This window comes from Pseudorasbora parva, chromosome 17 (genome assembly GCF_024679245.1).
Source record: "Pseudorasbora parva isolate DD20220531a chromosome 17, ASM2467924v1, whole genome shotgun sequence".
Lineage (NCBI taxonomy): Eukaryota > Metazoa > Chordata > Actinopteri > Cypriniformes > Gobionidae > Pseudorasbora > Pseudorasbora parva.
In genome coordinates, this window is record NC_090188.1 from 17603747 (window position 1) to 17617682 (window position 13936).

Here is a 13936-nt window from a genome sequence, read left to right on the forward strand (position 1 = left end):
GATGATCTGAAAACACCAATACTGTAAAAAAAAACTGTATCTGGACAATTTTTGCCCTTAAATAAGCCACATACCCTCTATGTAGATATCAGTGAACAATTTAACATATTGTTTCAACTCATTCTAGGGCACCTTTAATCAAAATCTGAAGAGTTACTTTCGGTCTGGAATGGAATTTATTTTCCAATGACGACAGTTTGACAGCTTAGGTTTGAATATCCTTAACCACTACTCTCCAACTGTTTGTCTGCTATGAGCGAGAGATGGAGAGAAGGAGCCCTGAAGTAAAACCCCACCCTCTATTCAATATTCTGTTTCACTTGGAAATACGTCACAGCACTGAAGGAAACTCAGTTGCTTACTTCTGGTTCACAGGGACTTTAAAGCCAGAATATGTAATTTTTATTACTTATTATTGATCAAATAAATGCGAAAATAGATGTCAAATTTCAAGAACATTAAAAATAGTAACGTTTGGTACTGTATATAATTTTTTTTTTGTAGTGTGGTTTTAGTTTTTATTATTTTTTAAGACTGATTGTTATTAATTTATCTCGGCATCTTTCCACTTAGATGAATAAAGAATGCGTGCGAGGGCTGTGGGCAGGTCAGCAACAAGAGCTTGTCTTCCTCCGTAACCGAAATCCTGAACGCGGAAGCATCCAGAACTCAAAACAGGCTCTGCGAAACATGATCAACTCCTCCTGTGACCAGCCCCTGGGTTACCCCATGTTTGTATCCCCACTCACCACCTCCTATATGGGAACTCACAAGCAGATCAGGAACATATGGGGCGGCCCTCTCAGTTCGGAAAGCATTCGCACCTGGCTGCTCTCCAGGTGGTTTCGGTATGTATTATATATTTTGGTAAGGCATTAACAGTCTCTTTCTTGGTTTCTATAGTCTGAATTAAAAAAAATAATTTTTTGCATTTACTTCCTTGCATTTACTAGGGTGAGGAAAGATAACCTTACCAGCTGTAACAGTGGCATGAACATGGAGGATGTGGATTGTGCTGGGTCCTCCTTAAGTCAAAATCACAACTCCGCCACATCCCAGAGCCTAAGCCTGTATCACGGCCGTCCTCGCAGCTCCCAGTCTAGACACCATGGAGGTCAGAATAAATCATGGACACTATATGAATCTGTACAGTTTATTGCCCTAAAGCCTGGAAGAACATTTTCGTTAAAGTAATTTGAAACGATCAAAAATTAAAATTATAGTCATTAAATAAAGTAAATTAAATAAAAACTAAACTAAAACTAATGTATAATCTTACCTACCTACCTACCAACCTATCTACCCTAACCTTCCTACATACCCTAACCCACCTACCTACCCTAACCTACCTACTCTAACCTACCTACCCTAACCTAACCTACCTACCCTAACCTACCTACCTACCCTAACCTACATACTCTAACCCAGTGGTTCTCAAACCTGTCCTGGGGACCCCTCACCACTGCACATTTTGCATGTCTCCCTCATCAGACACCCAATTCAAATCTTAGAGTCTCTACTAATGAGCTGATGATTTGAATCAGGTGTGTTTGATGAGGGAGACATGCTAAATGTGTACTGGTTGGGGGTCCCCAGGACAGGTTTGAGAACCACTGCTCTAACCTACCTAACCTAACCTACCCTAACCTACCTACCTACCCTAACCCACTTACCTACCTACCCTAACCCACCTACCTACCTACCTACCCTAACCTACCTACCCTAACCCACCTACCTACCTACCCTAACCTACCTACCCTAACCCACCTACCTACTTACCCTAACCCACCTACCTACCCTAACCTACCTACCCTTACCCACCTACCTACCTACCCTAACCCACCTACCTACCCTAACCTACCTACCCTTACCCACCTACCTACCTACCCTAACCTAACTACCTACCCTAACCAACCTACCTACACTAACCTACCTACCCTAACCTGCCTACCTACCTTTACCTACATACTCTAACCTACATACTCTACATACCCTAACCTACCTACCCTAACCTACCTACTCTAGCTACCCTAACCTACCTACCCTACCTAACCTACCCTAAGCGAACCTACCTACCCTAACCTACATACCCTAACCTACCTACCTACCCTAAGCGAGCCTACCTACCCTAACCTACCTAACTACTTATCTACCTAACCTAAGCGAACCTCACTACCCTAACCTACCTACCTACCTACCTAACCTACCCTAACCAAACCTACCTACCTAACCTACCTACCCTCACCCACCTACCTAACCTACCCTAACATAACATACCTACCCTAACCTACCTATTTAACCTACCTACCTAACCTAACCTACCCTAACTAAACCTACCTACCCTAACCTACCTACCTAACCTACCCTAACCTATCTACCTACCTACCTACCTACATAACCTAACCTACCTATAACTCAATCCAATAATTTTCCTTAACCAAGTTATATTTTATACTTTTTTGGTAAAATAATACGATTTTTTTTTTTAAATAAATGATAAAATATATAGTTTGTCATCTATCATTATCATCTTGAAATGAGCGTTTCGTATAAGAGAATAAGAAGAATGCACATTCTTCTGTCTGTCCCTGCAGCTCACCGGGAGTATCGCAGTCGCTCAGTGCAACCTCATGGCCAACGGCCCCCTGTCACGAGCCGATCGGGCCCCATCCTAGACAGCCAGCACGGCTCGGGCTCTGGAGGCCCTGGGCTGGTGCAGCGCCTGTCCAACAGCCAGCTGTCCTTCAACACTTCCTCCATTGCCTCCGTCTTTTCCCAGGTGCCTCGTTTGTCCACAACAGGGCCTCTGGCTTCAGCCGCAGGTCACCATCGCTCCAGCCAGGTGTCTTCCTCCAGCTCCACGCTGAGCCTGCTCTTTGGCAAGCGTAGCTTCTCCAGCGGTTTGGTCATCTCGGGCCTCTCTGCAGCTGAGGGGGGAAACACCAGTGATACACAGTCCTCAAGCTCCGTCAACATCGCCCTGGGCCCGTCCTGTCGCTCCAGTCGTGCAACACAGGTGAGATGACGTCTTTTGAGGTATTTTTACAATGATATATGAAACAATTAGTTGTTAAAGCATTTTTCGATTAATTGAATTAATGAATCATTAATCTATACTTACAAAGCAGAGGCTCATTACCTTTAAACATTTTAGATGTATTTATAACTTAGAATAAAGAATATTTATATAATGCGTCACAGTATTATATTTTAGCTCCAGTAAAAATACATACATTCTATGTTCTGTCTGATAATATTAATTTGCAGTGTTGGTTAATACCTTTACCTTGTTTAACTTTAAAAATGTTATAAAAATTATAATTATATATAAATTTAAATCTATTCATTCTTTTTGGTGGCTTAATTTGTTATAATACACTACTGATTAAAAGTTTTGGTCTTAATATCTTTATTTAGCAAGGATCCATTATTAAATTGTTCAAAAATTACATTGATAATGTTACAAAAGATTTTAATTTCAATTGAATGTTGTTCTCTTGAACTTTCCAGTAATCAAAGAATCCTGATTTTTTTTTAAATCAGTTTCAACAAAAATATTTTCAACTTGATAAAAAGAAATTATTCTTGAGCACCAAATCAGCATATTAGAATGATTTCTGAAGGGTCTTGCGACACTGAAGACTAAGAGCAATGATGCTGAAGTTTTTAGCATTTAACACAGAAATGAGAGTTACTATAAATTGTACTAATATTTTTAAAATTCTTACCAACTTCAAACTTAGGTTAAGGTTATAAATTTAAAGGGTTAGTTCACCCCCCCCAAAAAAATTCTGTTATTAATTACTTACCCTCAGTCGTTCGACACCCGTAAGACCTCCGTTCATCTTCTGAACACAAATGAAGATATTTTTGTTGAAATCCGATGGCTCAGAAAGGCCTTTATTGACACCAATGTCATTTCCTCTCTCAAGACCCATAAAAGGCACTAAAGACGTCGTTACAAAGTCCATCTCACTATTGTGATTCTACAATAATTTTATAAAGCGACGAGAATATTTTTTGTGTGCAAAAAACTAAATAACAACTTATATAGTGATGGGCTGATTTCAAAACAAAGTTTTGATCGGTTATGAATCAGCGAATTGATTTGTGAATCATGAATCAATTCACTGATTCATAACGTTCGAAACTTTGCTTTGAAATCAGCCCATCACTAAGTCGATATTTAGTTGTTGTTGTTTTTTGCGCACGAAAACTATTCACGGCGCGTCATAACATGATTGTAGAGCCACTGTAGTGAGATGGGCTTTGTAACGACGTCTTTAGTGCCTTTTATAGGTCTTGAGAGAGGAAATGACATTGGTGTCAATGAAGGCCTTTCTGAGCCATTGGATTTCAACAAAAATATCTTCATTTGTGTTCAGAAGATGAACGGAGGTCTTACGGGTGTCGAATGACATTAGGGTAAGTAATTATTGACAGATTTTCCATTTTTGGGTGAACTAACCCTTTAAGAAATGTTGAAATGTTGTTGAGAAAAGTGTTTTCTTTAGTAGGTTTTACATCTTTTATTTAAATAATGTACTTTATGTGTAATTATCCTAAAAATGTCCTCACTCTTCTTCCTCACGTTATCTTTATATTATAAGTAAGCTTCCAAAATATTTTGAGTTTTACAGAATCTAGAGGAAAGAAGCTTAACCCCTTAAGTGTCACCCCACTTTTTGGGGGTAGAGTAATTTAATATTTATTTATATTTTATAAAAAAAAAAAATGTGTTGAATTTAATTTCATGTCAAATGAAAAGCCTTAAGTCTAAATAAGTTGTGTTCCAAATTTGACATTGATATCACAAAAAATGAGGTTTTGGTGTTATTTTTAATCACTGTACCAGCAATGTCCACATTGTACTAGTCCTGCTCCTTGTATGATTTATAATGGACGACTGATTTGATTTACAATTTTTTTGTGTGATTGGACCAACAGCAATAAAACATTCTAGATAGGTTGTAAATTATTTTTTAAACCATAAATATGACATATAAAATGTAATATGACCATATACAATAAAACGTCTCGGTTACGTATGTAACCCTCGTTCCCTGAAGGAGGGAACGGAGACGCCACGTCGGAGTACCGACGAATAGGAATCTCGCTAGCGAGAGCCAATCTACTTCGAGTGTAACTAAACGAGCCAATGCACATTGGCATGCAATGATTGCACCAGCTGCCCATGCCACGCAGAGCGGGTATAAATGAGGCACAGGTGCTTGCATTAAATTAGTCTTTTGCTGAGGAGCCGAGTAGGAGAAATGGCACCCCAGCAGGGTACAGAGGACATGGCGACGGGACGTGGCGTCTCCGTTCCCTCCTTCAGGGAACGAGGGTTACATACGTAACCGAGACGTTCCCATTCAGTCGGTCACTCTCGACGCCACGTCGGAGTACCGACGAATAGGAATCCCTACCAAAGCGCCATGGCCTGTGCCCCCTTCCAGTGCCCTGTGTGAGCCTCCTGAGCTCTCTTACCTGACGAGACGGGCTCACACAGAGAAGTCCATCACTGCTGTTCTGCATGACCCGCTCAGTGACTATTGGATAACACTGGGAAGCGTGCCCTAATGGGGGGCCGCTGCGGAACCACATCATACCAAGGGGAGTTATGTGGACACAGAGCTGAGCCGTAGCCCGCCGCCGTGAGGGGGCCCCATCCCTAAAAAGGAGGGCTCTCCCAAGGGAAAGACACGGGCTTCCGAGAGGAGCAACCATGGAAAAATATGTGGGATCCCAGCAGGGTCACTCACATGGCCCAAGCCAATACCGGTTCTCAAGGATTCAGCGGTAGGAGGCCTGATGCCGGACGCTCCGCCACGCCCGGCACCGAGGGCGGTGGAGGACTCACAGAGTTTGCTTCTGGAGAAAGTAAGCGCCAAGGCGCAGCAAGCCGACAGGAGCCGGGCCTCTCAGTGCTTCTACCTGTTTGAGGTGAGAACACAGGAGGAAACCGGCTCCACACGTAAGCTATAGAACCTAACGAACGTGTTGGGTGTCGCCCAGCCCGCAGCTCTACAGATGTCTGGCAGTGAGGCGCCACGTGTCAGCGCCCAGGGGGATGCACCACATCTAGTAGAGTGTGCTCGTACCCTGAGTGGACAGGGCACACCTTGTGCTTGGTAAGCCAAGGTGATGGCATCCACTAACCAGTGGGCCATCCTCTGCTTGGAGACAGCCTTTCCCTTCTGCTGGCCTCCGTGACAGACCAAGAGCTGAACTGAGGTCCTGAAGCTTGAGTTCTGTCCATGTGCCTGAGTGGATGGGACAGAGCAAAGCTAGGGCTGGGTCTGCCTCCTCCAGGGGCAGCGCTTGCAGGTTCACCACCTAGTCCCTGAAGGGAGTGGTGGGAACCTTGGGCACAAAGCCAGGCCGGGGTCTCAGTACCACGTGGGCGTCACCCGGCCCTAACTCCAGGCACGAATCGTCGACCGAAAATGCCTGCAGGTCCCCTACCCTCTAGATGGAGGCCAATGCAGCCAACAGTAAAGTCTTCATGGACAGAATCTTAAACTCTGCTGACTGCAAGGGCTCACATGGGGCATTCTGAAGTGCTCGGAGCACCAGAGCAAGATCCCAAGAGGGTATGGAGGGAGGACGAGGAGGATTTAACCGTCTCGCCCCCCTAAGGAACCTGACGACCAGGTCGTGCTTCCCCACCGACTTACCTCTACATGGCAGAAATAGCAGCAACGCAAACTGATGGTGGAGGGCGACAGCCTATGCTCCAACCCTTGCTGCAGGAAGGAAAGCACTGACGCGATCGAACATCTTCGGGGGTCTTCTCGGCGGGAAGAACTCCAATCGACGAACAGGTTCCACTTCAAGGCATAGGCCTGTCTCGTAGACGGTGCTCTAGCCGAAGTGATGGTGTTAACTCCCTCTTGGGGTAAATCACCTAGAACCTCCGCGTCCCGTCCAGGGACCAGACATGAAGTTTCCAGAGGTCTGGACGCGGGTGCCAGAGGGTGCCCCGTCTCTGAGTTAGAAGATCCTCCCTCAGAGGAATCGGCCAAGGAGGGGCTGTCGCGAGGAGCATGAGTTCTGGGAAGTCCGGTGGGGCCAATACGGGGCCACCAACAGGACCTGCTCCTCGTCCTCCCCGACCTTGCACAATATCTGTGCAAGTAGGCTCACTGGGGGAAAACGCATATTTGCATAGGCCCTGGGGCCAGCTGTGCGCAAGTGCATCCGTGCCGAGTGTGCCCTCGGTCAGCGAATAGAACCACTGGCAGTGGGACGTTTCTGGGGAGGCAAACAGGTCGACCTGTGCCACCCCAAAATGAACCCAGATCAGCCGGACCACCTGGGGGTGGAGCCGCCATTCTCCCGGAAGCGCAGGTCGTGACAGCTCGTCGGCCGCCCGGTTGCGCACCCCAGGGACATGAACGGCCCGAAGCGACCTCAGACACTTCTGACTCCAGAGGAGGAGATGGCGGGCGAGTTGCGACATGCAACGTGAGCGTACACCACCTTGACAGTTGATGTACGCAACGGTCGCCGTGTTGTCCGTATGGACCAGTACATCTTTGCCCCGTAACCGGCCCTTGAGGCGGCTCAGTGCACGATGTACTGCTAGCAACTCGAGGCAATTGATATGCCACTGCAGGTGCGGGCCCGTCCAAACCCCTGACACTGCATGCCCGTTGTACGTGGCACCCCAGCCAATGGACGAGGCATCCGTGAAGACCACAGCATGCCTGGATACCTGTTCCAACGGCACTCCGGCCCGAAGGAACCCGGGATCTGACCACGGGCTGAAGGTTTTGCGGCAGGACGGAGTGATGCTCACCCGATACGTGCCGCGTGTCCACGCCCATCTCGGGACTCGGCCGTGAATCCAATGCTGAAGCGGTCTCATATGAAGCAGGCCGAGCGGTGTTACTGCCGCCGCAGCCGCCATATGCCCCAGGAGCCTCTGAAAATGTTTCAGTGGAACCGCCATCCTGCCCTGAAACGTGTTCAGGCAGTTCAGCATCGACTGGACGCGCTCCTTCGTGAGATGCGCAGTCCGCTTGACCGAATCCAACTCCATACCGAGAAAAGAGATCCTCTGCACGGGGCGAGTTACTCTTTTCCCAGTTGACCTGAAGACCCAACTGGCTGAGGTGTCTGAGCACCAAGTCCCTGTGTTCGCACAACTGCTCCCGGGACTGTGCAAGGATGAGCCAGTCGTCGAGATAGTTTAGGATGCGAACGCCCTGTTCTCTCATGGGCACAAGGGCCCCCTCCGTGACCTTCGTAAAGACACGGGGGGACAGGGCCAGCCTGAAGGGTAGGACTTTGTACTGATATGCTCGCCCCTCGAACGCAAAGCGCAGGAACGGCCTGTGTCGGGGGAGAAACGAGACATGAAAGTACGCGTCCTTCAGGTCGATCGCTGCAAACCAATCTTGGGGACGGATGCACTCGAAAATGCGTTTCTGCGTGAGCATCTTGAACGGTAGCTTGTGAAGGCTCCGATTCAGTACTCGCAGGTCCAAGATTGGCCGTAACCCACCGGTTTGCTTGGGTACAATGAAGTACGGGCTGTAGAAGCCTGTCCTCATATCGGCTGGAGGGACCGGCTCTATCGCGTCCTTCGCCAGTAGGACTGCGATATCCGCACGCAGGACACGGACGTCTGCAGCTTTCACCGAAGTGAAGCGGACGTCCGTGAACCTGGGAGGGGGAACGCCGGGCGAACTGAATCGCATAGCCGAGCCTGATGGCCTGAATGAGCCAGCGAGACGGACTGGGGAGCTCTAATCAGGCTCGCAGAGACCGAACAAGCGGGAACATCAGGACCACCGGCGTACCCACCATGGGGCAGCGAGGTGGAATACAGGCACCGGCCTGGGGCGGCTGTCTCGTGGAGGTGGCCCGCAGTGAGGTGTGAATGTGCTGTGCAACACATACCTGATTCCACGGAGGGCAGAGGGTCCGCGAGGAGGCTATGGTGCATCTCTGCGTTATCCGCTGCTGCCTGCTGGCGAAACAGGAGGAGGATGAGTGTGGTCCGGCGTTTGACCAGCCACAACTCTCCAAGCCCCTTGAGGACCCAGAGATAGAGGAACTGCTTTTTTTTTTTTTTTTTGAGAGTTTGGGTACCACTGGTTGTGACCAGCGGCAGAACAGAATTTAGACTCAAAACATTCCCCGGCCCTCTTCCGGGGAAAAGCAGCCCTGCCCATCTCCAGGTCACCCGTCTCAGAGGTGATGTTTCACCGACCGCTTAAACAGCAGTAGAGACGGGTGGCGTCGTCCTCCTGCCGTGAACACAGTAGAGCAGACTGTGTCGAGGGTCCCTTTTTTTTTTTTTTTTTGCAGGGGCGACGCCTTTGGCGACAAGCAGACTGAGGGGCGGCCCATAAGGCGCTCTGAAGCTTGATTTCCTCAGCCCGCTACCGACTGCAAAGAACTGCTGGGCTCAGTTCTCAACAGTGTCGCCGAAATGGCCACCTTGTGAGATGGAAGCATCGTGAAGCGTACTTTGACGACCACTCGCATCTCAGCAAGGCAAGCCAGGGGGCGTTTCTGGACCACAGAGGTGGACATCGTCTGGCCGAGGGCCTGCGCCATGACCTGATCACGGTTAGTCAACATGCGCAGCTCAACCCCGACTCAGAACTACCCTCGTGCATTAAGAGTGCAGGGCGGAGGTGGTCTGCGTACAGCCACCCCACCAAGGAGGGTAGTGAGGGAGGAAAAACTTATGCAGTGCTGGCCCCTCTGGAGTTCCATACTGCCAAGTTTTACATGCACATCTGGGATAGATCCCAGGAAAGCATGGCTATTGACTCTGAATCTGATTCAGCAAAGCACACACCATTACAGTGGGCTCAGCATCATCTTCATTCCCAGAGCACAACAGCCCTCTCTCCGATGTAGCGATTGACATCTGATCCTCAGCTGGAGCCCTGAATGAAATGCTAGGTTCCCCCCTAAGAAGGACCAGCAACTCCATCCAGAAGCTGCACAGCTTGCAGTGCGCTAGAGGGGGAGGGGCCCCAGGGGGTTGGATCCCCGAAGAAGCCCCACCCACCTCAGGTCACCCCAGCCATTACACCAAAGTAGACCTCTCCTGTGGCCACCAGGGAGGGCGCTACAACGGGAAATCGGCCCGGGGACAGCACACATAGAGCGGCGAGCGAGCGCTGGGTTGCCGTGACAACGCGCGCTGCAGCTTAGCCGCTCGACGGCACACGACACGCAGAGAAGCGAGAGGTCCGCCCGGTTTTCCCCCGGCGGCAGCTCTCGCTGATCTCCACGGTCTCCCAGAGTGTCGAGCAGACCCGCGGCTGTGCTTTTACACACGAGCCGCGGCTGGCCAACAACAAAGGGGACTCAAGCTTCCCGGAGAAAGAAGAGTCGCGACCGGCGTGCCGACGTGGTCATGTTCCCATTTGAAAACATGAACCACCCACGAACGCAGTCTCAGCATGCAGCCCAGACATGTGAAACAGTGCTCGTGGCCGTCAGTGAGGACAGGGAACAACCGCAACCAGAAACACACAGGTAAATTGTCATCTTTAAAAAGACGCAAGCTCTACCTGTGTAGCTCTTTTAGGGAAAATGCTCTCTGGGGTGCTGAAGCACACAGGGGATAGTCGCGGCGACACAGACAGGGAATTCGTGCAGCCTGTCATGCGCGCTCTCTTTCTCATAGAAGGCGATCTCTTACCAGCCGTGAAAACGGCCTTTCAGCGCTCTAAAACAGCGCACCAAACCAGCTGTGAGAACAGCCTTTGTTTTTGCTCAATAAAACAATCGAAAGTGAAAGAGAGAAATTCGACCCCGCTGCAATGCCGTCACTCCAACACCAAACGAGGAGAGATTCACCCGAAGAGCTTGACTCGTTATAATGTTAACACACGCTTGTAGAGAGTGATTTCAGGACGATCCATTCACCACTCGGCTCCGAAGCAAAAGGCTAATTTAATGCAAGCACCTGTGCCTCATTTATACCCGCTCTGCGTGGCATGGGCAGCTGGTGCAATCATTGCATGCCAATGTGCATTGGCTCGTTTAGTTACACTCGAAGTAGATTGGCTCTCGCTAGCGAGATTCCTATTCGTCGGTACTCCGACGTGGCGTCGAGAGTGACCGACTGAATGGGAACAACTACTACTGAAACCACATTATACAGGAATTTTTTGTTGCTACATTTTCTTGTCACAAATTAATGAATTACTGTCACTACATAATTTTAAATATAAAACAGTGGTCAAATATAAACAATACAATCTCTAAGGTCTCCAATGATATATAGTTTGTCAAGATTAGTTTAGGTTTAGTATAGAATATTACATTTTTTAAATATGTAATGGCTTTGGGCCCACTGGTGGGCCAGTGACACTTAAGGGGTTCAAACTATTGCAGAAATTGTTACAAATCAAACTACATTTTTAGCTTGTCCCTTCCTTTCAGCAGTGGACATCAGAGGCGTATGAGAGCATAGATGCAACCTCCACCAATGCCACAGGACCCAAGGTCCACAGCACAGACAAGAGTCAAGATGACTCGACTTCAGCCTTCCACGAGGCTCCGGAGCAGAAGACCATATGAGACCACAATCACCAAATGCCTCAGCCCAGCATGATCAAACTCCTGAGCTCAAGTAATGTACATTACAGACGTCTTTTTGTAAAACAAAACATCTGCCATGTGTAGAATTGTAAGTATCCTTTTTAAGGGAAAAGAACAGGCAAAAAATGTGTTTAGGAGAGTGGAAAGGATTGTTTATCTATGAAATTAAACAATGGAATTTGACGACTACAAGAATTTATGTTTGCACCTTGTGTGCACGCACTTCATGAACACCATCACTCGTAGCGGTGATTATTTTTATAGACTGGCAAAATAAGAACTACAAGATCACATGACTAAAGAAAGTGTTGGGTATGGTTGCATAGTAATTTTCTTGCACACTGCTGTTTTGAAATGTGTTGTGGTCCAGATGTGTCATTGTTATATATTAACATACAAGCACTACAAGGATTCTGAACTGGTTACTGATGCATTAAAAGCAGTGACAAGAAAATGTCATTTCTGTAAATCTACTAAAAACAACAACAGAAAATGTACATTCACATAGTGTGCACTTGATTAATTGGCCCATGGAAAATAGTTGTAAATTGATCTTTACATCCCTGAGTTTGGCAAGCACAATCTAAGAGATAGAGTGTGTGCTTTATAAAGTAATTCCTCCAAGAACTAAAATGAGTTTCATAAATCTGAAACTATACTGTAGTTGCCAAAATCAAAATGTTGTGAGTTTTTTTACTATGGAAAAATGTGGGGCTTCCAGTTTATTTATTATGTGACATGGGGGTCTGTTTGATGTTGTAATATCAAATATTTCAAGGTAAGTCTAGCCCTTTAATAATATTTGCATATTATAATGCTCCCATAAATAGGGAGACATCAAAAACCTACAATTCCACTCCATAACACAACTTGAATAATAAAAATAACTTTTAAAAGGAACCTGAATTTTGTCCTTATTCGTTTTTTTATATCTGTATACAGAACCAGTCCAAAGTTGCACTTTCTTTAAATAAAATCTTATGCTTAAATAATTGAAAATGATTTTGTAAAGTAAAGAAATATAAATTGTGTCTGGGAATGAATTTCACAAATGTGTTTTTCATAATCCTTTTCTATTTAAAATCATATGCTTAAATGATTGAAAATCATTTGATAAACATAATGATCTCTGATGCATGTATGAATTTATTTAAAAAGCCAAATAATTCATTTTATTACAAATTTATTTTGAGGATTAATTATCCATCTTCCATTTGAGTTATTTCATAGTTTTGATGACTTTGCAATAATTATTCAGAGTATGGAAAATATTATTAATAAATAAGTAGGCATCTCCCAACTTTTGACTGGCACTGTATGTACATTATTTTGCCAAAAGTTTTGGGACGCCTGCCTTTACGTGCACATGAACTTTAATGACATCCCATTGTTAATCTGTAAATTTTAATATAAAGTTGGCCCACCCTTTGCAGCTATAAACGCTTAAATTCTTCTGGGAAGACTTTCTACAAGGTTTAGGTCAGGGCTATTCAAATCTTACCCTGGAGGGCCAATGCACTGCAGAGTTTATCTCCAACCCTGATCAAACACACCCACCTGTGATTTTCTAATGATCCTGGAGACATTGATTAGCATGTTCAGGTGTGCTTGATTAAGGTTGGAGCTAAACTCTGCACTGCATTGGCCCTCCAGGGTAAGATTTGAATAGCCCTGGTTTAGGTGTTTATGGCGATTATTTTTGACCATTCTTCTAGAAGCACATTTGTGAGGTCAGGCACTGATGATGGACGAGAAGGCCTGGCTCACAGTCTCCACTCTAATTCATCCCAAAAGTGTTCTATCGGGTTGAGGTCAGGACTCTGTGCAGGTCAGTCAAGTTCCTCCACACCAAACTGGCTCATCCGTGTCTTTATGGGTCTTGCTTTGTGCACTGGTGTGCAGTCATGTTGGAACAAAAAGGGGCCATCCCTAAACTGTTCCCACAAAGTTGGGAGCATGAAATTGTCCAAAATGTCTTGGTGAAGCATTAAGAGTTCCTTTCACTGGAACTAAGGGGTCAAGTCCAACCTCAAAAATAACCCCAAAACCATAATCCCCCTCCACCAAACTTTACACTTGGTGCAATGTAGTCAACCACAAAACTCAAGACTCGTCCTTCAGATTGCCAGGCAGAGAAGCGTAATTCGTCACTCCAGAGAACACGTCTCCACTGCTCTAGAGTCCAGTGGTGGCATGCTTAACACCACTGCATCCGACGCTTTGCATTACACTGGGTGATGTAAGGCTTGGATGCAGCTGCTCGCCATGGAAACCCATTCCATGAAGCGCTCTACACACTGTTTTTGAGCTAATCTAAAGCCACACGAAGTTTGAAGGTCTGTAGCTATTGACTGTG

General features: G+C 46.5%; 1 protein-coding gene across 2 annotated transcripts in view; it reads left to right on the plus strand.

Annotated features, from left to right (window-relative positions):
• The window catches only part of pcnx2 (pecanex 2), a 33169-nt gene extending 20689 nt beyond the window's left edge, over positions 1–12480 (plus strand). The window contains exons 31-34 of one of the 2 annotated variants that reach the window (XM_067420973.1): positions 574–848; positions 954–1114; positions 2595–3016; positions 11422–12480. In XM_067420973.1, the coding sequence (XP_067277074.1) occupies positions 574–848; positions 954–1114; positions 2595–3016; positions 11422–11559 (996 nt within the window). In that variant the 3' untranslated portion in view covers positions 11560–12480. The remainder of the gene's footprint in view (positions 1–573; positions 849–953; positions 1115–2594; positions 3017–11421) is intronic. The other variant, XM_067420974.1, reaches the window with a different exon arrangement.
• Positions 12481–13936: the final 1456 nt, after the last annotated feature.